General features: G+C 40.3%; 1 protein-coding gene across 3 annotated transcripts in view; it reads left to right on the top strand.

The window, feature by feature from the left end:
- LOC142138792 (putative E3 ubiquitin-protein ligase makorin-1) overlaps window positions 1-26,940 on the top strand; it is a 60,515-nt gene that overhangs the window by 14,761 nt on the left and 18,814 nt on the right. For all 3 annotated transcript variants that reach the window (XM_075195743.1, XM_075195741.1, XM_075195744.1), the window contains exon 3: window positions 4,790-5,028. In XM_075195743.1, the coding sequence (XP_075051844.1) occupies window positions 4,790-5,028 (239 nt within the window). The remainder of the gene's footprint in view (window positions 1-4,789; window positions 5,029-26,940) is intronic.

Genomic DNA, 26,940 nt, shown 5'->3' with positions numbered 1-26,940 from the left:
TTTGCTTGTCAGGCTCCAGATAATACACGCTGCATTTTGGGTGTGGTGGACCACCTTAATGGGACAGGAGAGGAGCTTGTTATGCTTTGAATGCAGAGAATGATTTTGGCTCCACTGGCTTTATATGAAAGAAGTATTACTTAAATTTGGTATACAGGGAAATATGCCACACTCCATATTGTCCCTATCGGGGAACTTTTTGCGAGAGTATTTAGTGACCGTTTCCTCTCCCATCACCAATGGAACAAGGCAGGGGTGCCCCTTCTCCCCTCTGATGTTTGTTCTGGCCATAGAACCTCTAGCACATACAATTAAACAGGCCTCAAACTCCCAGGGTATTACTCTTCACTCCTATACACATAAACTGTCTGTTAGCAGACAATGTATTCCTATTTGTTACCAGCCTGGAGACCTCATTGTCTGCCTTGAAACACATCTTGGACGGTTATAGTGCGGCCTCGTTCTACAAATTGAACATCACTAAATCTAAGGCCCTTCCTATCAACATACCGCAGTTCTCACCATCGACCCTGCAGAAGCAATTTCCTTTTGTTTGGCTAAGGGACTCTCTACCTTATCTGGGTATACACATTCCCCATATCCTATCTACTATATTTGAAATTAATTTCTCCCCGATTTCTCCATCTTTCCTCCTTGGCCAAGAATTGGTGTAACTTTGAGGTCTCCTGGCTGGCCCACATAGCTGTCGTTAAAATGTAAAGGGGTCATTGTTTGCTTAAATTTAGATGAATGGTCCAATGTTCAGTCTGTCCACTAAGAATTTTAAAGCATGTTTCTTTTTTCTTTGAAGATCTTGTGGAGGAGTAAGTTACCAACTTCTCTTTGGGTTGGAGGAGTGTACCCTGGACGCATTAAGTCCATCTTTTTGATCTCCACATGTTCTACAGCAATATATAAATTTAGCAATTTGCTCATCAAGTGCATCTTTTTTTGCAAGCTTGTTGTACTAACCACATGTGTCCATGCTTCTCTTGGTGGGATTATTGATTTCATGGTCACCCTGGTTAGCTTTTCTTAACTTTACCTGTGGTAGCCAAGCAGCAGTTGATGACAATTGTTGACTGCTTGTAGGGGTCTGTGCAGTTGAATTTGAAAGCTGACTTTGTAGAAATAGGGAATATGCATAAAAGGTATTGTATTTCATACATAATTTTTATTTTCTGTAACCCTTGATTCACCCCCCCCCCCCCCCACCCCTGATTAGTTGCAACAAAGGAGTTTTTCCACATGAGTGGCAAGTTTTTTTTCCCAATAGTATTTTTTCGTTTTTCTTTCAAGTTTAAGGGATACAGAAAAAAAATAAAGGGGAGGGGAGGACCAGAAAAGAGGGGGGGGGGGTACATAGTAGGGTAGGCACATTACATCACATCAAAATATTAAATTTACGGTACTTAGTACAATATGGGCTGTCGAGTCAGTAGGTCAGTAATGCAGTAAAGAAAAGACTAGTAACATCACGGAGGGCACACTCCCAATGGGATTTTCTCATTATAACAGACTATGTAGATTCAGGCAAGGATTCATTCAAGGTGAACTGTGAAAGGGGTAGCAACGAATCGGCTCAAGCTCTAATTGCCCCCTCCCCTTCTGTATGATATACATGCCAGGAAAACCACTTAAGGGTGATGAGGGGGAGGAAGAATATGGCATCCCCCACGTCTCCATTTTGAAGCTAAACTGAACTTTAGCTATCACTTTGTTTAGTGTGGGCAGGTCGGGTGTTTTCCAGTTTTGAGCCAGCGTTGCCCTAGCAGCTATCAAGATGTGACAAAACACATATCTGGCATGGAGAGGGAATTGTGGTGGGAAATGTTGTAGTGAAGCCACTTCCGGAGTGGGATCTACTTTTTGAGAGGTGATCTTATTAGCAAACTCAAACACTTGCTCCCAAAATGGACGGAGGAGAGGGCAGCCCCAAAATACATGCATAATATCCCCTGTTGAGCCGCATTGTCTCCAACAAAATTTGGACTGAACGGGCCACATTTTGTGGAGACGACTCGGCGTAATGTAGCCGACTCGGCATAATGTAGAGCCTATTAATTAACTTCACCAACATTTCTGAATGATTCACACATTTGGACATTTGAAAAGAGTTAAATATTTTTTTTTTTCATTCAATGCCAGGACACAGGAGTTAGGCTTAAGCCAATCAAAGATTTATGGCAAATTAAAATTTGAACACATTTCTGAAAGTTGAAAAATAAACTATACAAAAATGTTCACCTTACCCTATGGTAAGTTACACTGACTTTATTACTGTTTGCCATGTTTGACTAGTTCTACTTCACCTTCATCTTGGGCCTCATGGCCCAGAGTGCATCATCGCCATGAACACTTATTTATATAGTGTCAGCAGATTCCGTAGCGCTTTACAATTAGGAACAAACTGTAATAAAACAATACTCGTTAACATTTATACGTAGAGGTAAGAGGGCACGGCTTACAATCTATGGGACTATGGTTTGATACACAAGGGTAAGTGCTACATCATATTGAATCTGTCCAGCTAGAATGCAAAGGTTACAAACTATTTGGTGGCATGTATGCTCAGTCACAACTATGTTGATTAGAAGGTTGTCTTGTGTTAGCTGTGTAGAGGGTGGTAATAGGGAGATTAAGAGGGTGGTAGAGGAATACTATGAGCTTGTCTGAAGAGGTGGGTTTTCAGAAAATGCTTGAAGGTTTGAAGACTAGAGGAAAATCTTGTGGTGCGAGGGAGTGAATTCTATAAAGTGGGTGCAGCCTGAAAAAGGTCCTGTAACAGAGAATGGGAGGATGTGATGAGTGGAAGAGACGTAGATCTTGTGCAGAACGGAGGTGTCGAGTTGGGAGATATTTTGACAAGTGAGCTGTATGTCAGTGCAATTTTGTTGGATGCCTTGTATGTTAGTAGAAGAATTTTATATTGGATTTGTTGAAAAACAGGCAACCAATGTAGACAGTGACTCTGCAGATCAAAAATGATTTGCAAGGAAAATCAATCTAGCTGCTGCGTGCAAAATAGATTGTAGGGGCTTGAGTCTGATTTTGGAAAGATCAGTAAGGAGGAAATTACAATAGTCGATGCGGGAGAAGAACTTGTTTTTGCAGTGTCTTGTGTGAGATATGGAAGTATTCTGGAAATGTTTTTTAAATGTATGCAGGATGATGTAAATATAGATGATGTGGGGAATAAAGGATAGTTGCGAGTCAAGGATTACACCTAGGCAGCAAGCTTGCGCAGTGGGATTTATGGTAATGTCAACAGAAATAGAAATGTCAGGCACTAAGCTTCTATTGTTGGGTGGGAATATTTTCCTTTTTGAAAGTTTGAGTTTCTGACTGGACAGCCAAGATGAAGTGGCAGAAAGACTGTCAGTAACACGAGACACCACAGATGGTGAGAGATCAGGAGAGGCTAGATAAACTTGTGTATCATTCGCAAAGAGATAAAACTGAAATCCAAAGGAGCTTTCATTAGTTTTCCTAGAGAAGTGGTGTAGACAGAGAATAACAGAGGACCTAGACTGAGCCTTGTTGTACTCAAACTGATAAAAGAAGCAGAGTGTAGGTTGTTCCACAGAAAGATTGATTAGGTAGGATGAGAACCAGGATAGGACAAGGTCGTGAAGACCTAGGGATTGTAGCGTCTGGAGAGTGGTCAACAGTGTCGAATGCGGCAGAGATCCAGGAGAATTATATGATCACAGCTAAAAATAAAGGAGATTACTCTAATTGACAACCTTGGTCAGCACGGTTTCTGTGGAGTGTTGAGAGCGAAAGCCTGATTGAAGAGGTTCCAATTGGTTGTTTGCAAAAAGGAAATGTGTGAGGCGAGTGTAGGCAATTCGATCAAAGTTTGGAGGTGCATGGGAGCTGAGATGGGTTGGTAATTTGAGTATGGGTCAGAATTTTTTTTTAGAGTAGGAGTAATCGTTGCGTACTTGAATAGTGATGGAAAGACACCAGTAGAGAGATTACAGATTTTAGTTAGTCCATGTTCGGAAGTGTTTGTTTCATTCTGGCAACCAACCCTATCGTTTTTATACCGTAGCTTTGATTTTGGGCTTTAATTCATTTTCCTGATTCAGTTTTCTCTTCAGTAAAATAAATCCATACAAGATCTTTCTGCCAGCGATGACGTTTGCAGTTTTGTAAAAGTGAAATGTTGATATTTTCAACTGTCTAGTCTTGTCTGTTGCCTGTGTCTTTTTGTATCGCATGAGTCCCAATTATATTGGGTCAACAAGTAACAGCCATAGATACACTACTTTTATTAGTAGTGCAGCTAATAAAAGGTCAAAGGACTACGGTCCATATTGCACAGCATGCCAATTACCATTAAAAGATTGTTAAAACCCTGTGTTTTTTTTAATGATGGCTAAATCAAATGAATCAAAATCCGGAATTAAAATCTGGATTTGAATCAAGTTAATTTAAATCGGCACACCCTGATCAGTACACTCCTTTTTTCCAGGTAATTACACAAGTCTTATCAGGAGTTGCATCTAAAAATTTCAAATATCTACAGTTGTTTATCTCAAAGCATTTCTTAGGAGACTTGCATAACATTTTACAAAAACAAATATCAATGTTCTCAATCTTTCAAAAATCTACAGTGAGTTTGGCTGCTATTGGCTTCCACAGGATAAGAAAAATGTTTACAGCAAATATGGGCAAAGGAAGCCAAAAACACTCGTTAGCTTTTGGTTTAAAATTGGTTAAAATCATTTAGAATTGTGCATGCCATGTTCTAACTAAATATTCTATTTTTCTCCTCCCTCAGTTACTTGCACCTGCCACCTTCATGTTGGCTTCCTGATGCTCCTCCACATTACCTTGCAGCCCGCAGAGTTTCTGAGCCTTGTGTTGTGCCCCACGTAAGTGGCCCTCAGGCTAGTCGTCGTGGCTCAGAGCCATCTGTTACTCCTTTGCGAGTGGCTGGAGCAGAAATTCAGAGATTGCCTGTTCAGGCCCGCAGAGAAGACTGGGCACTTGCTGCAGAATTTATACCTAGGAATGCAGGTACAGTAATTGGCTTATTCTATATGGGCCACCATGTGTATGAGGGAAAAAGCTATAAACCTTCCAGGTTTTTTGTTCTGTTCCTACATGGTTGATATAGACATATAGGCATACCTGCAAATATTCCCAATAGAGAATAGTGGGACACGTTGGCCCAGGCTTCTATTGTGCTTTAAATCATGCTTATGTCCACCTTTTAAACCAACCTATTTTAATAAGAGGCTTGCTTTTTCCTGCTTAAAATTTGAACTGCTCTATGAAAATTTTTATAGTTCACAGCTATATACACATATAATCATTTGAAAAGTATTTAAAATACATTCACACACAAAACCAAATCAACTCTTGTGTCACAATTAAGCATATAGTTCTAAATGTCTCAATTTGGGTTTTGATATTTTTATTTTAATGCAGTGGAAACAAGGTAAACAAAATATAGGTACTGATTAGTAAGCGCTCTCTAAGAAAACTGGGGAAGGAAAATGTGATGCTGCCACTGCCTCACATGGAGATATGCCTCTCCAGTACAATCTGAATTAATATGAAAAAATAGGAGACTGGGTGCAAAAAGGGAGGAACTGGTAAACACACAGGGGGGCAAAAACACAATGTACAATAAGGTCCTCTTAATGTAAACACAATTCTAGATGATATCACTTAATCTGCCACCTCAACGAATGCACAGATTTTACATTCCCTTATGCATGAAATTAAAATTCTGTCCAATCCGTTAGTCACCGCTAAAATGAATGGCCACACTGCCTCTATATAGGGTCCTTATATTCTCCTCACCGATAATTGCATATGTAGAAGGGAGAAAGAGGAGAGACTTGTGGTGTAATAACAACGGTGCTGTTTTATTCAATAAAAAAGTTTAAAATACTCACATTTTCACTGAATCGCTACATCAAAAGGTTTCTTTGTACATAAAACGTCCACTCCTTTCCATATGAGTCACGATAGTGATACACAGCATGTCCCAAATATGATCAGCCGCCCCGAGCTGCAGAATGCCAAAGGAACCGCCAAAGAAAACTGACATCAAAGGGGAGTGGTCCGCTACGTCAGTGATTTCTATTGGGCCCAATGCGTTTCATCACATCAAGTGACTTCATCAGGGGGTGTTTATAATCGTCTAGGCTTGTCCCTAAAACTCCCTGCTAGACAATGGAATGCCAGCGATTACGCATATTCAGACTATCTGGTTTTTCTATGGACTGACCAGCTCATGTATTTCTCATTGGGGGATGCATACTCCTCAACACTTATCCAAATACAACAGAGTAAAGTATAAAGCAACTTTACAACCAGTTTCATTTACATACACCTTTAGAAATTGCTTATGGCTAATGATCTTTCCATATTCTAACTTATGGACTATTTTTCTTCCATATATAGGTATATTACCCAATATGTTCTTTCCCTTAAACATGCTTGAATCTGTTCCTATATCCATGTTTGTATGATATATTAGTGCCTTCTCAATTAAAACATGATTTTTGTTTAGAACATTAAAAAAACTTTTAAAGCATAAAAAATTATTTTCATTTCTATACTTCCAAGTTCCTATTTTTTCACAGAAAAGCAAGTTCAAAATCGATATTTAATCCTGATGGTGTCAGCGTTTTCATTTTATATATCCATTTTGACACTTCACAATTTAGTCTTTTTATATAATCCCCTTCTCTCCAATCTTTGCCAACTTGTTTAATGGAATTATTTTTTAGTCCAGATGGATCTTGATTGTGAACCTCCTTATAATTCTTCGATAAACTGTTTCAATCTCTAGCTTAATGTTACAGATGTGTTCAGACATCCTAATTTTGAGTTTCCTCACTGTTCGTCCTACATATTGTAGCCCACAAGTCATGTGATCAAATATACTACTCCCTGGGAGTTGCATGTTAATATTTTATGTGAAAGGTCTCGTTTGTTGCATTGGATTTAAATTCCTGTATTGCCTTCGTGCTATTAATTTTAGTGGTTTTACATGAAAGGCAACCATTACAATAGTAAAACTTTTTTGGTTTCTTAATCTCCTCAGTAAGCCAATTGTTTATGGATGGAATCTGAGGTAGATGACTATGCATCAATTTTTGCTTTTAAATTGGGGGCTCTCCTAAATACAATCTGCGGATCTTTTGGTAATACCTTTTTTGGCAGGGCATCATCCAACAGCAAATGCCAGTGTTTCTTAAAAAAAAATAAAATTCTAATTTGAGGAGCAGAATCTGAGTACTGGGTAATAACTGAGAAATTTTGTGATAAATTATTGAATAAAACAGCACCGACGTTAATACACCAGAAGTCTCTCTCCTCTTTCTCCCTTCTACGTATACAATTATCGGTGAAGATGAATACAAGAACCCTATATAGCGGAAGTGTGGACATTCCTTCTAGCGGTGACTATAACGGATTGGACAGGATTTTTATTTCATGTCATGCATAAGGGAATGTAAAATCTGTGCATTCGTTAAGGTAAACAATATAAATGAAATGAAATCGGACGGTGTAGGGCCACATTTTTAAATATTACGAGATTAAGATGAATTGGACAAGCACGTTTAATATCGGTGGTAATCATATGTAACGATAATGTAAACCCCGACAGTGTTTACACCTACAAAATTACAATAGTGAAGAAAGCGACGTGTAAAAATAACTACTTACCTGTAAACAGACGCACTGGAAATCCGATGTGAGGAGAGGGCGACACTTAAAAATTACGTCACTTGCAAGCATGACTGACATTTCGGATTTTAAAGCGGCAACGCACGGACCCATGTTAGTATTACCTTGACATTAGGGGTTAGGCAGCGAGTTATGATTAAGGAATACAATTAATATTACCATAAGTAAATTTGTTTGTGCGTTGCCGCTTTAAAAAAAAAAAAATACAAGTCCCGCTTGCAAGTTACGTCATTTGGAAGTGTCGCCCTCTCCTCACATCGGATTTCCAGTGTGTTTACAGGTAAGTAGTTTTTTACATGTCGCTTTCTTCACGATTGTAATTTTGTAGGTGTAAACACTGTCGGGGTTTACATTATCGTTAACTCGTACTAAACACGTTCAATATAATTGTTATATAACCATGTAAATTTGTTAAAGAAATATTATCCTGACACATCTATACATTTTGACTTTTCATATCGATTGAGACACAACCTAATGGGACCCTCCAGTGGATTTTTTGGTAAAACGATTGTTTCAGAGAAATTTTAGCATGACAGAAGCCAGAATCTTAAAAAATTAATGAATAAATACGTCAGTTATTTTGTTTTTGTAACACTTGGCAGCACAGGCAAGAGGCCTTTGGTACAATATTTGCAAAACTAACAAATTGGTAACTATTTGCTACATCCATTTAAAACTGCATTCAATATCGAAAGTATAATTATCATTTTGTTCTGTGGGCTAAAGTACATGCAACTTTGAAAGCAGTTCAATATTTATCAATGAATAAGTCTTAAACATATTTAACCCTAAGATGTTACTGAAAACCGTGATGTAGAATGAGACTTTTGTGTCAATCTTTCGTATTCAGCAGAGTACTGCCCATAGAAACTGTAATTCTGTCACCTCTGGGGGTCTTTGGAGATTGAGGAATTGTGATTTTACACTCCAAATTAATCTCCAAATATATGGAATAGTGAAGATTCAGATTGATCGCGTATCTTTGCTATATATTCTAAATTTCATAATTTTAGGAGGGGAGGACGCAATATAGAATATAAAATTAATTATATAAAAATATATTACTTTCGCCCTTGAAACTTTGTGGTGATAGAAAAACAAAGCTACTTTAGTGTATGGTTTGTTGTCCTTAAGGAAATTTCCCCAAATTGATGATGATAGTTGAGACGTGTTCATGTAATGCAGGCAAGAACGTCATAGCCTACAACTTTAAGTGCCAAGACACTTCAGTTTGTTCTCCACCCAAGCCATAACTGTTGATACTACTTGTAATACTTTGACCTGGAAGGGATGAGTGCACAGAGCCCTGATTCCAATTTAGCCTGTATTTGTGTCAGGAATTATAGGAACCAAGTAAGCCTGTTGTACTACAGAAAAAACCACTGCCTTATAGAGCAGGAGCTAGCGAGCTGTGGGCCCCAGTACAGAGGAGGGAACTGGGGTCCCCAACCCTCTGCATTTGCTGTGCAGCAGGCAGCATTATCTCCATGGGCTCCAGTGCAGAGCATCTGCCTCACCAATTGTAGTTCTGCCACTGATGCCTATCTTTATCTATACCTTGGCTAGAAACTGGAAAAAGCTCTGCAGAGTATTTTTTTTTTTTTTTTTCATTATTCTCTCTCCAAAACTAGAAGGGATTGACACACGTGTAAAGGCTTCCATGGAGTACTCAAAGAATAGCAAGTGGCTTTGAATTTGCTTAGTTTTTCTTTATACATTACATATACATTACAGGTATGATGCAATTAAATTATGTACAATTACATGATTTTTCAGCTGCCAATGATAAAGCAGTCATTAGCAATTGGTGTTCCTGTGCACCAATGTTGGTTCACACTTGGACTGAGAGAAAGCAGAGGCAGGCTGAAAGTACAAACCCAGTCATTGTAGAACTCTTAAATTCAATTGTTCATACCATACGTCTTTCACCATTTGTTAACTGAACTTCTTTCCTCCCCTCTGGTTCTATAGAAGACTCTTGTTTTCATTTGGTATGGGATCTCGTGGTTATGCACTAGCTTGAAGCAGCGGTGTGTTGCTTAATGTTTAGTTTCATGCTCGCTGCTAAAGCAGAGCCAGGACAGTTATTTCTCATGTTCGGTGATTGCTACTGCCATCAAGGATTTAGTGGAGATAACCAAAGGAGGAGGATGGTGACAGTATTGATAGTTGAACTCACAGGGTCTAGCAGCGGAACTGATATTCTGGGCATCTGCTAAACCTTCCTGGTTTGACAACACTTGGCACTACCATGTAATTTCACACAGCTGTCAAATTTTTTAATTTGTTTGTTGGTGATTAGGCCTAGAGCTGATCTGAAGTGCAGACATAACTACTGCCTGCATGTTGCCAAAATGATTCCACAAAATGACAAACTAATCTCAACCATTCAGTGAAAGAAACTACACTTATCTAGATTATATAATCTGAGTAGAATTCTCAAAATTTAAATGTATTCTTTTCCAAAAACTGTCTCTTACCATATCAGATTAAGAATCAAACCCTTAGCAAGATATTAAGTCTCTTTATGGTAAATCCCCAGGATAAAATGTATTTATCAATTTTAAACGTTATAAAGCTGAATTATTTCCACATATTTTGGCCTTGTCCTCGGAGAAAATACTACTAAATACCCAAACCAAATCTCGATCTTCAGAATTGCTCAAACTACCTGCCAACAGTTCTATAAGATAAATATTTTAGTAAAAATTAAATATCCATTTACAAATATCTTCCCTTTGTTGTGGAGATCAAACTGGATCTATACATACTAGACACATTTGCATAATACTGAGCATCAATATGACCTTTTTAATTTTCTTTGTATGGTAAACTAATTTATGCTGAAGTTTTGGGCATCTAAATTACTTTAGACAGTCAAATGCTGTTTAAACAGTCCATATATGACCAAAGTTATTTTAATAATGTCCAATCACAACTCAATCCTTTAGTGTTAATATTAGGTCTTTGTCCACCGTGTGGATCAAGACCTAATATTGAGGAAATATTAGCTAATCACTTGGACGAAGTAATCTTAGATTAGAAAATCAGAAAATTTAGATTAATTAAAATCAGGTTTGCTCTTTTCCCAGGGTGTCAAACAAGGGTTAATAAATGAGCAATAGTTCTTAGTCATGTTTGCAACTCCATGACATACCCAACTATTCTACAAATGCCAGAAAAGCATTTGATAGGATCTCCTGGGAGTTAATGAGACAGTTTGCATTTCTGGAAACCATCTGAATGGTTGTTTGACTCTCTGCAGAGGTTCTGATGGTACTCTCTCCGACACAAAACTCGTTTGGAATGGAACCAGAATAGCCTGCCTGCTGTCACCATTGATTTTTGCAGTGGGTTGCATTCTTAAACTCTCAACCAATGTAGTGAGATCGGACTTATTCATTAATCATCGGTGGCCATGTTTCTCAATGGGAAAAGTGCTTGTATTTAAACTACAAATTTCAGATAGCGGAAGAAAATAATAAATCTAGAGTTTTTATAACCTAGATGTGACCTGCTGTATCAAGAAAACTCAACTATTTGCTAAACTCCAGTTGTAATTGACTTCCTGCAGTCGCCTCACTTCTTCTAAAACCCCCAAAAAAATCCTGTGGTGGTAGACCTACCAGATGTTAAATCCTATTACTTGGTAACTCACTACTTGCGGTTAGTGGCCTCATACACCGCTCACCCCCACCTCGTACAAACCATAACCCTGGTGAACATTGAAAACCTCATTTATGGGGGGACTACTTAAACCTCAAACGCCTGTATTATCTTTTCCCTCAGTGGTTACGTTTTCTGTTAAAATCTGGTATTTGTATCCTTATCTTCAGGTTTTTCTACTAGTAGATTGTTTAGCTGGATTCAATAAGCCCTCAGGTTCCCTGTTGATTTTTGCCTAACAAGGTCAATGACTACCCTTGGAAGACTGACAAAGTTCCTTTAGCGAGCTTATTCCTTTTGAGACACTATGCCACAGCTCCCCCTTAAGTAAAGCTTTATTTTTCCAACTTTATGGCCCTGAACACATTTCTCCCTATACAAAGCAGATGTGAACTGGAATGGGAAATACATTGCTTACCACCCAGATGAGGAGGCATGGACAGACAAGGTAGGAAACTGCAAAAAACTACATTTCCACTAAAATAAAGGAGCCAGTCTACAAAACTGATTTTAGATCTTACCGTATCCCCATTTTTAAATACAGGGTTTTTAATGCCAATCCCATCTGTTGGCAAAACCGTGGCCACGTGAACATTTTAATTTCTGGTGGTTTTGCTCGATAGTTGATCCCTGCTGGGATTTGTTCATAGTGTTTTACACTGTTTCCTGGGTGCCCCAATTCACAGATCTATTGATTTTCCTCCTTTTTCTAAACTGCCCCCTCTCTAAAAAGCTTGTTGCTCAATTCTTAGCAGTCGCTAAATGTGTTCTAACCAGAAATTTAACCCACTCCCACATTCCTTTCAGGAACTTAGATTACATTTGGCATGTCACACCTTAACTCCATGCCATACCTAACAAATTGTTTAATAATTAAACATTTGGTAATAAATGTGGTTAAGCTGGAACTCTAGCAGAGGAAATTCAAAAGATGTGCACAACTGCATAATCAGTGTAGTGACCCAAGCAGAGGGCGTCACTTCTGGGTCATCACTTGCATCGATAGTAGTGCTTTTTTTTTCAATTACAGCTTACACCGAGAAGTCCTGGTACACAGCCTGCAGCATGGATCCAGAACCAGCAACGAAAAGGCTGAAAGACTACATTTAGAGCCTGTGGAAATGAAACGTCAGCAAGACTTATATTCGTGTTTGTGGAGCTTGTGATGAGGGTTTACCTATTGATTATAAAGAGACTTTGTTTGTGGACTTGCACAAAGAAATTTCACAAATTTCAGTGCAGCCCATGAACAAAGTGCTTAAACCTTGTCAAGGGGTTAACAGAACCAGGTCTCAGATGCCTATAGATTTGGATAGATTCTTCATTTGTATACATGAATTTGTTTGGGAGAAGATTCATCTGATGATGGGGACTCTAAAGAGGAAACAAGGACACATAACACTAAAATGTTTGTACTGATTAAACATATTAAAACGGGCATACAGGATATGTTCATTCCAGCTACCTTGCAGAATGCTTTTCTTTTGAGAGAAGCGGCACAAATTTAGTGCTATACGATGGGTGATTAGAGAACTTCTGGATATGGAATACTGTCTACTGGAAAAGCTGCCATTCAATTTTGAAAGATTGGATCTTGTGTCCTTTTCATAAAGTATGTAACCACTAAGTTGGACTTTACCTGAAGTTGATGCTACAGTAGGCCTGTCCATGAGCTAAAATGGCTATTCAATTAGAAGTTGGCGGTTGATTAAGAGACCTAATAAAATGGAGAAATGTTTATAAAAGCTTAATTTCTGCTCAGGAGCAGTATTTAAATCCACAATTATTTTGGTTTCCTAGGCACTTATCTGGACGGAAAAACTGTAGAAGGATTTTAAAGACGTTGACTCTTGTTGAAGAATATGGAAAAAGTTAGATTTCTTCTGTGAGGCCTCACTGGATAAGATTTTGCTTGCTGCCAAAATTGTAGCTCTTTGACTGCATCCCTTGACAGCAGATTAACAGTTTTGAGTATTGCTTGCTATTTGAACTTGATACCACAGTTCAGAAAGGTAATTTGCATTATTTGTCACTGGATTGTAGAACGTCATTTTATGTTTCTTCAAGACAATATTTTGAAGAAGGTTGATCTTTTCACCCTTGTGTACAGTATACTAGACAGCATGTGGCAAATACATCCAGGCAACCTCTTTGTTCCTTGGAAGGAAGATGACTGAAAAAATCTGATTCCTGGCTAATTCAGTCTTCAGCAGGCTTGGTCACTGGATTTTAGGATATTATAAACAAAGGGTACAGGATAGTGTGTTGAATGCAACCCAGGAAAAATGTTATTAATTCAGGCATCTCCTGTGCAAGTGATGGCAGTATGTGGTAGTTTACAGACATGGAGAAACAGGTAATATCTGTAGTACCTACTTATCAGACACTGGCTTCTATTCCAGACTTTCTGGCAGGTCAGTCAAGAGACTTTCGAGCAGTTCTCAATTTGGAAAGACCCATTCAATTTGCATGCAAGATCTTTCCAGATGGAGACTGTAAATTCTATTCTCAAAGCAATAGAAAAATAATTTACAGAATGCTTATCTGCAAATACCAGTTGTGCACCGAAAATTCCATAGTTTCTCCGTGAAGGACTTGGTTTCCAATTAACCTGTCTGCCATTTAGCCACTCAACATCTCCCAGAACCTTTACCAAGGTACTCTAGTGGTTCTTATGGGTGCCCTCAGGAAGCAGAGATTTGCAACTTGCCCATCAACAGAATATTAGCTACATCAGATTTTCAAAATCAGAACAGTGCACTAAACAAAACACTCAAAGTATTCTTTTCTACAGGATCAATGTTGGATCATAGTCACCCTCATGAAAATTCAACGCCTTATCAAATGGTGGTCTCACAAATATTCAATTCAATATGTCTCAAGCTGCTTGGGATGTTTTCCTCAACCATAGGGATCCTTCCATGGGTGAGATGGCACATGATGAATCTTCACCTAGAGGCACTCTGTGGTACTGCAGTTCAGTACCTCTTGGATCAGACTTCAAGAACACCAGGGAGTCTCTTAACTGGTGGCATGATCCAGTCTTAAAAGGGGAGTACCCTTCTCAGAACCAGAATGGACTGTGTTGATGACAAATTCACAATCCCAGCAGTCCGTTGCCTAACTGCATATTAGTAGTATGGCATGGCTTCAAAGGGAAAATAAACTGCGTTCAGTCGTTCTAGTAGCAACTTTTTTTTTTTATTTCTATCTCTGTTGTGACGCAAACATATCAAGAACTTTTCAGACAATCAGATGGTGGTTTCATTCATAAAACAAACCACAAGATGCCAATAACAAAACCATGATTGAAGTATTAACATATTCTGTGCAGGAAACAACCTGATATCTGTCTGCTTCACATAGCAGGCAAAGAAACAAGATGATAGATTATTTGTCTACAACAGATCCACTCGGGGGAGTATGGGAATTAGAGAGATGCGTACTACGTTGTAGAGAATTCTCAGATCTGAGGGTGACAAGTCAAAACATCAATGCACCATGTTACTCCTGATACAAGGACTCTAAAGCAGAGTGAATATATGCTCTTGCAAAACCTTGGAACTTCAAGCTGTTGTCTTGTGTTCCCCTCATTACATGCATATATTGATCAAAAAGGTAGAAAAGAGAATTGGCAGTAATGTGAAGGGGTTTGGTTACGTTAAGGAGGACTTTGTCCATGAATAGAGAAATTTTGTAATGAATTCTATTTTACTACTCCTGAAATATTGGGTGTATGACGAGGGCAAATGGGAGAGCGGCCATCCCTGTGTTGAGTTGATGCTTTGACTATGGAGTGGTCTGATCAAGGATTAGTTTGGATCTTTGAATCTAGTAGCAACTATGAGATGCCATTGCAGCCCATGATCATATCTATTCTAGAATAGGTCTTGAGGGTAGAAATAAAATGCTCGCCCAGCCTACCCTTGCCCAGATCTCTGAGGACTTAGAATGTGTATGTGTGAGTGGTTGAGTGTACTTTAGTAAGCTTATAGAGAATACCCCATTCATGGTGCATGAAAAACCCGTGTTTTTATCGGGGCAAGCCTAGACAACTCTGGTTTAGGCACAGTATGACTGGTGGTGGTGAAATATCCTGGGATTAAGACCCGGGACTTTTGGTGGGGTATTTTCTAACGGCACTGGTTAGCCTGCAGTATGAATAGTGAGACCTGGGTTTTTCATCCCGGGTCTCACATAAAGCAGCTGATTGGGTGTCTGGGACGCTTGAGGACGACATTGCCGTTATGCTTAGTTATAAAACCTGAACTTCGGGCTACACAAGTGACTCGTCGGCCATGATTAAAGCAGTGCTGTGAACAGTCACCACCCGCTGATTAACTAGTCCCCTTTAAATGACCTCAGTATTTTTCAGCCAATGAAAGCTCCTTTTGTGATGACTTATTGCCAGGGCAGACCCGTGTGGGGTCGACCCAGGAAATTCCCGGGTCCAAGGTGCAGTGGGAACAGGGTCTCTGAGCTGGGACGCTCGGAGACTCAGCAAAAACCCAGCTTGAAAAGACTGGGAAATTGCAGGGGTGGCTGTATGAAAGCAGTATAAGTGAATTGAGGCTGAGGTGTTGAAGACTAACTAAAATGTATTTAATGCGTGAGCTAGCTTCTAACAGAGGGGGTGAAGATAAGAAATGTATGACAGGAAGATGTGAGAAGGAAGCTATTGCAAGGGGTATTAAGGGCATAGAGTTGTTATAGGATTTGAGAGCGCTACCTGGAAAGCTGAAGTGCCAGAAACTTGATGTTTGGGACTTGACTCGTGTAGATGCATCAGCATTTTTTTCTTCTCTAGGAAGAACTATTTTTACATGATCCATTATGAGCTTGAAAGGATATCCATCTAGAACCCCCTTCCCCTCTGACCTCTCTCACCGTTGACAATTCCACTATCTTATCTGTTCCCGAACTTCGCTGCCTTGGTGTCATCTTTGACTTTCCCTCTCGCTCCCTTGCCCCCCATATTCATTCTCTTGCCAAATCCTGCCAGTTACATTGCTTGCCCTTCCTCTCCCAGGATGCTATCAAATCTCTCATCCACTCCCTGATCATCTCTTGGACTACTGTAACCTCCTCCTCACTGGCCCCCCCACTCATCTTGCACCTCTTTGTTCTATGCTCAATGCCACCGCTAGACTCTTCCTTTCTCGCTGCGCCACATCTGTATGTAATCATTTTCAAACTCCTCACCCTCACTTACAAGGTCCTCGCCAAATCCACTGCTCACTAATATCTAGCCTCCTCTATTCACACCCCTTCCCGCCCACTGCGATTGCCCAACAATAGTCTACTCTCTTCTCCTCTACCTCCTCACTTATGTATTCAAGACTTCTCCTGTGCTGCACCCCACCATTAAAACGATCTCCCCCCGTGCTATCTGAATTTCCCCTAATCTTAACAGATTCAAACGGGCATTAAAAACCCACCTCTTAAAAGCCTTCCAGTCTGCCTAACTGTCAGCTACCTCTCTTTCTTCCCTTTTCTTGCTCGATTCAACCCTGTCCCCAATTCACTTTCCTTGAGTCTTCGGTTTTTCCGCCCCTCTCTTTAAATTGTAAGCTCCTCTGAGCAGGGTCCTCTCTCCTCCTCCTCCTGTTTTCACAACTTTTAACGTTGCTCTACAGCAACTCTGCCCTCCTACTTCTTGAGCCTTCTACCCACTAACTTCACTCCTGCTTTTCTCTGCACCGTTTCAGTTGCTCTTAACCTGTTAGCTGCACCTACACTCTTGTGCACAGCTGGCTTCTTGCTGTGCTGGCTTTACTTCAACCTTTCTTATTAGCTGTGCTCTGAGCTACCCTATTTATTTAGTTGTGATGTTTGCTTTTGTACTGTAATGTTATGCCTTGTATTGTCTTATTATTTGTTCCTGTACACCGCTACGGACACCATATACGAATACCCCTTTCTTGGAGGGTGTTTGGTCTCTAAGCTAACGTCTTTTTGTAATGGTCATTGTGGATAGTTTCTGGAAGAATTGAAGTTTAACATTGTCATACATGAATGTGGCATTCCCCATGCGACCTCCATAATATGTTCTGTCTTTAAAGCTTAGAAAGAGCATTGATATCATGGGGAGGCTCGCTGTCTCTGGGTTTGTCTGAGGCCTTTCTCAATTTGTACTTGTGTATTCAGATCGGGGATCTGATTGCTTGAGGTCACAATGAGGTTCTGAAATTGAATTTGGAAAGTTAAGAAATGGTTATTGGTAACTTGTGCAGGGCACGATAGATCTTCTTGAGCACTTGAAGTGTGCAAAGATGAAGGTGGATCCTGTTGTGGGACCGATCTCTCTTGCCTGGTAAAGTGATGGATAATTCTGTTGCATGTTTAAAGGTGATTAGGGGAGGCAGCCTAGTGGGTGTATAGGATTGTATTGGTGGGCTTGCTTGTGAAAGTCCTTTTTTTTTTTTTTTTTTTTTTTTTTTAGACCTGAGGAACACATTGAAGCTGATCGCACACATGGGAAATGCACTGTCAAAAGTAGCAATTCACTGTTGGTAGGCTAACAAAAGATTATACAGAAGGTGCTAAGTGTGCTTGTTAGTGAGTTAGAAAATGTAGATAGATGAAATCTTCTGTAGAATCCTCTTGTGAGAGTAGTACCTAATTGGAATTTTTAAGACCAAGTGTGTCTTTCTAGAAAGCTGCAATTAAGCATTTGGCTGCATTTAGAATGAGATTGTGTGGGTCAGGTAGAGTCGGAGAGACGCCTGGGAAGAAGGGAGTATTTAGGGGAATCGGACATTTTAACCTCTAATAGATTCAATAAGGTTATTAATTTGTCACCATTAAGATTGTAGCTTTGGGCAATTCCACCAAACGTGCAACAGGGTACCACGCAATCCTCAACCCCTCCAACAGTCTGTGGAAGTTGGAAATATAGTATGGAGACAGGAGGGGACCAAATACCACTTGTAGTAAAGCTTGTAGGAATTTTCTTTTATTCTAACGGAGATTGAAGACTTGGCTATGTTAGCTCTAATCTTTGACCATTCTTTTGGAGTCAGGGTCTCCCCAGTGTCCTGCTCCCGTGCCAACTCATGTGTGTCTTTCTGGTTGATTAAAGTTATCAATCAGTTGGTATAAGGCGGATATCAGGCCTCTGGTAGTGGGAGAATTGTGACAGTGTTTCCAAGGTTGAGCATTGGTCTGAAGGGAGAGGTGCTTTTAGGATTTGATATTTGATAAAGGTGTCTGAGTTGGTGATATTGCTAGAAAATTTTGTGGGGCCAGTTTTAATCTCCCTTTTTTTTTTTTTTTTTTTTTTTTATTTTGCAAATCTGAAAATGTAGGGAAAAACCTCATTGGGGCTAGGTCCCATACAAAAAAGTGGTGCGAAGTCCAGTGGTGAAACGTTTTAGGATCTAGACCTGGTACAAATTTTTTATTGTTCCAGTGTGCAACTAGCAGGGGGTATTCGGATTGTAATTTGTAGGACCTAGTCACTAGGTCCCAAATGGAAACGGAAAAACGTGCAGTGGGAAGTTGGGCCAACCGTCTCGTCCTTTGTTGTAGTATCCAGAGCAAGTAGTAGAATTGTAGTAAATCTGACTCCGTATGAATCCATCCATGTTGAAGGGGGTGAGTGCCAGAGAATACACTGGGACATGTTTGATAATGTTTTAATATGTTTGGGAGGCCCAGGCCTCCTGAAGTTTGTTGTTTTTTTGTTTTGTTTTTTTAAATAGAACTTTTTTTTTTCCACTCAACATAAGAGCCCATAACACTAGGCTATAACAATTAAAACTAAATCCATGCAGGGGTAATAGCAGTGTCATAAGTTCATGCATACATTGTCAAACCACATCATACATCAGAAAATGTCAGAAAATATAAGCAGGTTAGGATCTTACTTTAGATATATTTAAAGAATATAAAAACATAGCAGTAATTGACATGCAAAACCGGAATAGTACGACCTGCCTACATATAGCATAAAATAAGGTATCAAAATAATAGCAATAGTGTCTGGGTGCCTGCTCCAGACATAATACTCTTAAGAGAGGTCCACCTCCCTCAATCCCTCTGTAACAGTGGGTCAGGTTCCACCGCCTCCAGAACAAAATTAACTTGCGTGTAAGGAGAGACACCCCCCTCCAGTGGCAGGTGTGAGTAGCATAAGCCCATCCAACCCATGGTTTCTTAAGAGCCAACAGTCCCACTAGATGAGTCTCAGTCTCTCTGCTTCATATTTCTTTAATTGAGACATAACCAGAAACCATTTAATTTTATCATTTAGGCCACAAACATTCCAGTTCAGAAACTTTATTGAACCCTTATCAGCTTCCCCGTCGCCATTACATTAGGGAATACACATGATGTAACACAACATAAGAACCATCCCTCCAGACCCAGGCAGACACCCAGCCACAATAATACATACAAAATAAACGTACCTTGACATCTGACAGTACTTGCATATAAAAACAATGTGACACTGCATTGAATAGTAAACCTAACCCTCCTTATCCTATCCCGACAGGTGGGGTACCTGTTTACGATGACCATCTTGCTGATACCAGATACGCAGACAGGAATATACCGAAGGTGTATTCCCTGACACGCTGGTAATACTGACTGCTGGAAACTGTGACCGGAAACCGTGGTGACTAATGAATGGCGAGGCACCTGTACAATGTATTGTGCTTTCTAAATAACATTGTACGGGCAGTGGCTCCTTAAAATAAGAGGTTAAGAACAGCAAACATAATGTGCAACTTGAATCTGACGTCATCGTTACCTGCCGGCTTCTTCATTCGTTGCCACGTTTTCCGGTCACCGTTTCCAGCTGTCAGTATTACCAGTGTGCCAGGGAATACACCTCCGTCTCCGCGAACTTTGCCCGGATCTTCTGAAAATCCTGTTGCATCAACGACAAGTCAGCCTGCACCTCTCTGAGTTTTTCAGTTGCCCTTTTTCAGAGGCAGCAATAGCTTTCAAGACCTTCAGGGTAGCAGCAGCATCTGTAGGCAGAGCGGAGTCCTTGGAAGACAGATGCCTGTGGCTCAGATACAGGAGTTCCTCCGGAGGCTGTTGGGGAATTGTAACGTGCATATTTCTCCAGCCTGCTAGCAGTAGTAGTTGCAGAGTGCTTACCCATAGTGACACCCTCTATATAAAGATGTCAATTGATGCAATATGGGGTGGTATACAGGTAGCTTGTGATACAAAAGAAGGCCACAGATAGAGCGCCCAGGCCGCAGTTGGATACACAGCCAGTGTTCAGAGGTCACAGGAGTATACAGCCAATGCAGTGAAAAGTCAGGAAAGGTGTATACAGTGTAGACGACATCTGCGTACAGGAGATTCAGAGGGAGGGCCCTCAAACAAAGTATAATGAGACAATATACTCTTTCCACTGTGCCAGAGAAGGGAACTTCTATGGTAGCAATAATAGATTCAGATAGTCAGCGAGACTATGGGATCTGTACCTCCAGCTATAGAGATCTGTATACAGGCCTGCTCTCCGCAGTCACTCAACCCCAAAATGGTGTCGCTGTTCACTCCACGACGGGAACACACTGATGTAGTTGTCCTGCGTGCAGCCTGATGCTCGTTCTCCACGCACCCAGCAAAAGACAACGAGGGCAGGTAAGATGTCTGCATCGGCCCAGAAGTGCACAACTCCAGCAGAGACAGGAGTCGCCGCTTCTGTCACAGGAATTGCAGGCTCAGTTCAGTTCCGGACATAGGTGTCAGCAGCAGCCACCCTGACCCGCCAGCACGATCGCAACTTTGGCTGGAGGGCGCGGGTCAACTTCCCCACAGAACCAGACCAGGTTTGAGAGACTAGCAGGATATTTTAATCGTATTGGGCTGGGGAGCTCCAGTACACACGTCCTACTCCATGCTCCACCAGGCCACGCCCCCGAAGTGTGATGTTTAGAGAGTACGCATTCGTACTTGCCCTGCCCATTCAAATTTGGATAACGTGTTGTAAATGTTTAAGGGTATGCAGGGAACTTCGGAGCATATGCCATTAATTAAGTAGCTCGGGTAAAATATTCGTGTTAACATTCATGGGTTGGCCATTCGGCTGACCCATGAAATGTGAAATTTATTCCATTGAGAGAGATCAGATTTGATTTGTATTAATGAGTCTAGGAAAATTGGCAGACTATAGTAGGGAATAGTTCTTGGCTAAACTCCAAGGTACTTTATCTTTTTATGTTTCTGGAAGTCATAAGCTTTAATTGACTGGGTAATATGTTGAGTATTAAGGTCTAGTATTTCAGATTTGTCCGCATTTGTTTTGTAATTTGATAAAGAACTATAGAACGATATTTCTTTAGAGGTGGGGTAGAGGAGAAATGTGTGGTTTAGATATTGTAAGTAGTATAAATTCGTTGGCATACAAAGCTATCTTGTGATCCTTAGAACTCGTGGGAATGCCTGTGATGTCCAGATTATTTCTAATTCTAGCCACCAGAGGTTCCATATTGAGGGCAAAAATTTAGGGAGATAAGGGGCATTCCTGATGGGTGCCATTGTTTATAATGAAGGTAGAGGATGTATAGCTGTTGGCTTAAGCTGAGGCTATGGGATTGTGATATAGAGCTGCAAAAAGCCCCTGGATCCCCATGCTCACCAGTGTTACATAAAGGGCCAGGCAACTCTGTCAAACGCTTTTCCAGCATCTAATTCAACCACCGGAGCAGGTAGAGATGTACTGTTAGCTATATGGATTAGATCGATTATTCTTCTGGTATTGTCTGAAGCTTACCTGCCCGGAACGAATCCAACTTGATCGGGGTGAACTAGTGATGAAGAACAGCACCCAGTCTATTTGCAAGTATTTTATCAAAAAGCTTTAAAGTTACATTAATATTGGTTTGTAGCTACTCACCTCTGTTGGATCTCTGTCCGGTTTAGGTATAACTACAATCCCTGCTCCAGTGGTGGCCCCATCAAATTTGCTGTCTCTTAAGATTGAGTTGAACAACCGTGTAAGCATGGGGACCAGTTGATGGGCAAATTTTTGGTAATATATAGCGGGAAAATCCATCTGGGCCTGGGGCAGATTGGCATTTTAGTGTTTTGATAGTATCCGAAATGTCTTCTGATGTGATGTTGCTAATTGGCCTCTGGTGAGTTTGGGTAGCTGGCAAGAGCGGCGGTAATTTTTAATACTTTAAATTGGGTTGGGTCATTTATTGTCTGACGCAAATTATAAAGTGAAGTGTAGTAATCTCAATCTCTGTGCAATCTTTTGAGGGTCATAAAGTGGGGAACCCATGTAAGTTTTCAAATACATAATTCTATTTCGTGTGTGGCGGGTGCGAAGGATAGGATCGGCTTTGTTGCCTTTTTCATAATATTTTTGCTGAACCCATAGGTTGCAACAGCCGCTTGTTTTTGATTGGTTTAATTGTCATTTAAGAGAGATTGGTGTATAAGCATTGCTTGGGTGGGCTTGGTGGTGAGATGTAGCTTGTTTGTTGTTCAAGCTCCTGTATACGTTCTCTATCTTTCTGTCTGGTTTTTTGATTTTGATAAGGATACCACATATAGTGGCTTTGTGAGCTTGCTTAAGCAGTAAAGACTAAGTCGCCATCTGGAGCACAATTGAGGGTGGTATGGGGTAAGTGCCAGTGACAGCTCAACCACTTCATGGTCAGACAAGTACCCAGTGAAGACCCGGACATCTCCTAGCCTCTGGATTGTGAAATGGTCTACAAAAATTAATCTATTCGAGTGTAAGTCATGAAGGGCTGAATAATGTGTGTTTGCTCTGGAAGATGGATAAAACATTTGTAAGGCATCATATAAGTTGAATGACTTCAATTGGGTTTTCAGTATATCTGACTTTTAAGTGTGTCCCACAGAAATATGCATTTGGCAGGATCTGTCCAATATTGGATCTAGAATAGTATTTAGGTCCCCTCCTATAATGGTCATAACTCCTGCATATTGAGATAGTTGCTGAAAGAAGTCTGCATAGAAGGCTCCTTGCTGCACGTTTGGGGCATATATTGAAGCTAAGGTTATGGGATTTTAGTTTAAAGTGCCTCTGAGGATGATGCATCTGCCGAGGGAGTCAGAAGTCTGAGTCAATAGTCAGTGGGACTCTACTGTGTGTCAGTATTGCTGTACCCCTCCTCTTTGCGTTTGCAGAAGAGTAAAAAGCATGTGAAGTGGCCAATGTGGAATGTGGGGCCTTGAAGTGTGTTTCTTGCAAGAAAATCAAATCTGGGTTTTTGCACTAAAAGTATTGCAGAGCCATTTTGCATTTGTTTGGTGAGTTGAGACCGTTCATATTAAGAGATACTATTTTGAGATTCATGGTTGCTGACGGTGTGGGGTGGATTCTGCTTTAGCATTGAGGATGTGGAGGCTTCATGCAAAGATAGTAGCGGGTTTGTGAAAAGGGCAAAACACATAAGGAACAAGGGGGATAAGGTAATGTGGTCCTGATCTCAGTGTGAGCGTCAGGATTTAGAAAAGAGATGTGGTGAGTTGTGTGACGCAATCTCTTTAGGTGTAGTAGTGAGGGTGGGGGCATTGTGAGAGGTACATGTATCATGTATAGATATTGTCAGTACTATTCCAAGTTCTGAGCACATGTGCGGGGAAGTAACCCAAATATGTAACAAGTCAGGGATTATAAATAACATAAACAAGTAAACCAAAACATTTCAACCTTATAAACATTTAGTATTCGAACTAGAACAATGGACTCAAATAAGACAGAGAAAAAGTGAATGTAAGACACCAGATCCATTTTAAGCTACTCTAATCTAGCATATGTTTACGCTCTATTGGGAGGAGAGAACAAAAAAAGGGGGAGGGGGGTGTGATTGAAAAGCTTTCTAGTAATAGCAATAAAATAAAAAGTACAAAAATCTAAAATTGGTGGGTGCCTAAAAACTAGCTTTCCCTAGGTTTTAAGTATGGCAGCGTACACGATGAGCCTGTGTTAAACATTAAACAAGATGAATGCAAACAGTGAGTCATAATTAATGCAACATGGCTACTCAAGCCTCATAGGGAAGTGGGGAGAGAGAGCCCTGTATAAGGTGGAAACGTTTGAACAAGTCAAGGCCTTGACCAGCGTTTTCACTGAATGGTTCCGGCCATCTTTGGAGACAATTGAAAGGGGAAGCCCCACTTGTTTATCGAATGGTTACGTAAGACTTCTGTTATATTTGAGATCTCTATGCTTTTTCAATGTAGAAGGAGCTAAGTCTTGGTACAGTTGAAGATGTGATCCAATATAAGAAATTGATTGTATGTTTCTAGTTGTATGTTTCTAGCAGATGCCATAATTCTCTCTTTAGTTTTAAAGTGATGGAATCATATGATTGTCTTGGGGAGGCTGATCTGAACTTTGTTTTTGGGCGTAGAGCTCTGTGTGCCCTGTCTAGATGGAACAGGTTTTCGAGAGGTCGGGGATAACTTGTAAGAATAGACCTTCAAGGTAATTAGGCATGGCTTCTGTAGAAATGGATTCTGGTACTTCCATTTTTATTTTTTATTTTTTAATCCGGATGTCGCCTCTATTGCAATTTGCCAGATCTTCTATCTGATCTTCAAAGGTGTTGCGGATATGCAAGCAGACCTTAATCTCCTTATCGGTTTGTTGCTGTTTGGAGATTCTTACTTATTTTTAACAATGTCTGTACGAGAACAGAGTGCTGATATTTCTGAACGAAGCTCTGAGACATTTGCTCTAATTTCTGATTAAATTGTTTTTGTGACTATGGCAATCACATCATTGGGGATGAGTGGGGTCTCGGGCGATGAATTGTCGTCCGAATTGGGTCCCATATCAGCCGCGTCAGGCAATGCTTTAGAGCAGCCACAAGTCTTTTCAAGGGCTTTAATAATGGTATGCTTAGGAGTGTTACTTTATTCACAAATATGTCTCTCAAAAAATAGTTTCATCCATCGTTTCAAAGCCTATGTAGTGATGAAAATCTATAAAGATCTGTTGTGTAGCGCTTTAGAGGGATTCCCAATCAATGTAGAAAAATATAGGTCACTTTGTTTTAAAACATCAGAAGCAGGATGGTATCTCCCGCAGCCACTGAGTTTAGATTCAAGGTAACATTATTTTATGACCTTTAACCATCAGTCAGATGGCAATGAGAAATTGACAAGTTGTATACAGTTGATCACTAAAGCTCAACCACTTATAAAGTGAGGAGAGCAGTGAGAATGATCACAGTAGATGTAATATATAAAATCACTTGATGGTAGTGCATATCCAGTAAGGGTTACAATATCAGCATGAGTAGCATAGGCAGCTGTTTGCAGCAGGCAGAACAAGCGAAAATGTGTTTTGTTTTTTATATGTTTAGATCATAAAAAGAAAATAAGCACTTTTAAGAAAAGGCTGACAGATTAGCTGTAGAAGTCGTGATCACAAATGAGGCTTGTATCACGGACGGTATAAATTGAGCTCCTTTGTGGTGCACTGAGGGCTGTGGGGAATGTTGGCGCAGAAATCCTTAGCAGTTAGGAAAGCGAGTTCTATAGTAGAAGAAGAGGAGCTTGACAATCTTCTGCTGTGATTTTGCACAGTCTTGTAATGGTATTGTAGATATGTAGACTGTGTCCAATCTTGGGAAGCTAAATGCAAATGACAAAAGGCTGGGGGAGGCACTAACGTACCTTGTGTGGAACAGTAATGATGGTTTTATGTGTTTGGGCGCCAAAATAATAGTATTCATGTTATTTGTGAACAACCTAGTTGGATTGGACTTTTGAGGTATATTGTGCTTGCCTCCATCAGCATGCAAATCGGAGCCACTGCATGGAAGTCAAGGAAATCCGGTGCAGCTCCGGGAACACAACGATCCACCTGGTCTCTAGAGCGGAGATGCTAGCTGTGAAAGGCGGGGACTAGGCACCAGTCCGACAGTGTACAGAGCGTTTGGGGTGATCGCAAAGTCAGCCACCACCTTACAGCCACGGGTTGGCAATTGAGGACCGCAGACTATGAATTTGCATTCCAATACTGCTCTTACCTCCAAGACTCTTTACTGAAGCCTATATTCTCCAAAATGAACAGTCTTAGCCATTTACCTTGTTAAATACTAGACTCTGACGTGTGTCCCAGAAGACAAACCCAAGGCCCAGTGGTTGCTATGCCAGAAAATCCTTTTATATTTTTGTTTAGTACTGTGTAAAAGAATACTCTTTAGACCTAGAGAAGTATTGAGTGGAGAACATGACCGGATATGTGCTCATCCACAGGTGTTGTGGATTAATTTCCCAGTAGGGTGCAAGTTTTTTTTTTTTTTTTTATTTGCTTCATGGACCATAAACTTGATATATTATGCAATCGCTCTCAATCTACAGTGGCAGGGATTGCTTGGATAAGTGTTTCCCTCTCCCGTCTGAGGCTTGCACACCAATTCTGCAACTTAAACCAGCTTAGCCACAAGTCATAATTTTTACTTTCTGTGAGCCTAATAGTAATAGCAACTGCTTTTTCCTTAGTAGCTGCTACAATCTCTTCACACCACACAACTTGCATCATATTACTGTTTGTACCGCAACAGAAATGTAAAGTATAACAGATATTAACTATAC

The sequence above is a fragment of the Mixophyes fleayi genome, chromosome 2, assembly GCF_038048845.1.
Source record: "Mixophyes fleayi isolate aMixFle1 chromosome 2, aMixFle1.hap1, whole genome shotgun sequence".
Lineage (NCBI taxonomy): Eukaryota > Metazoa > Chordata > Amphibia > Anura > Limnodynastidae > Mixophyes > Mixophyes fleayi.
The sequence above is the reverse complement of the archived record's forward strand: the minus strand, read 5'-3'. Positions and strand labels throughout refer to the sequence as shown.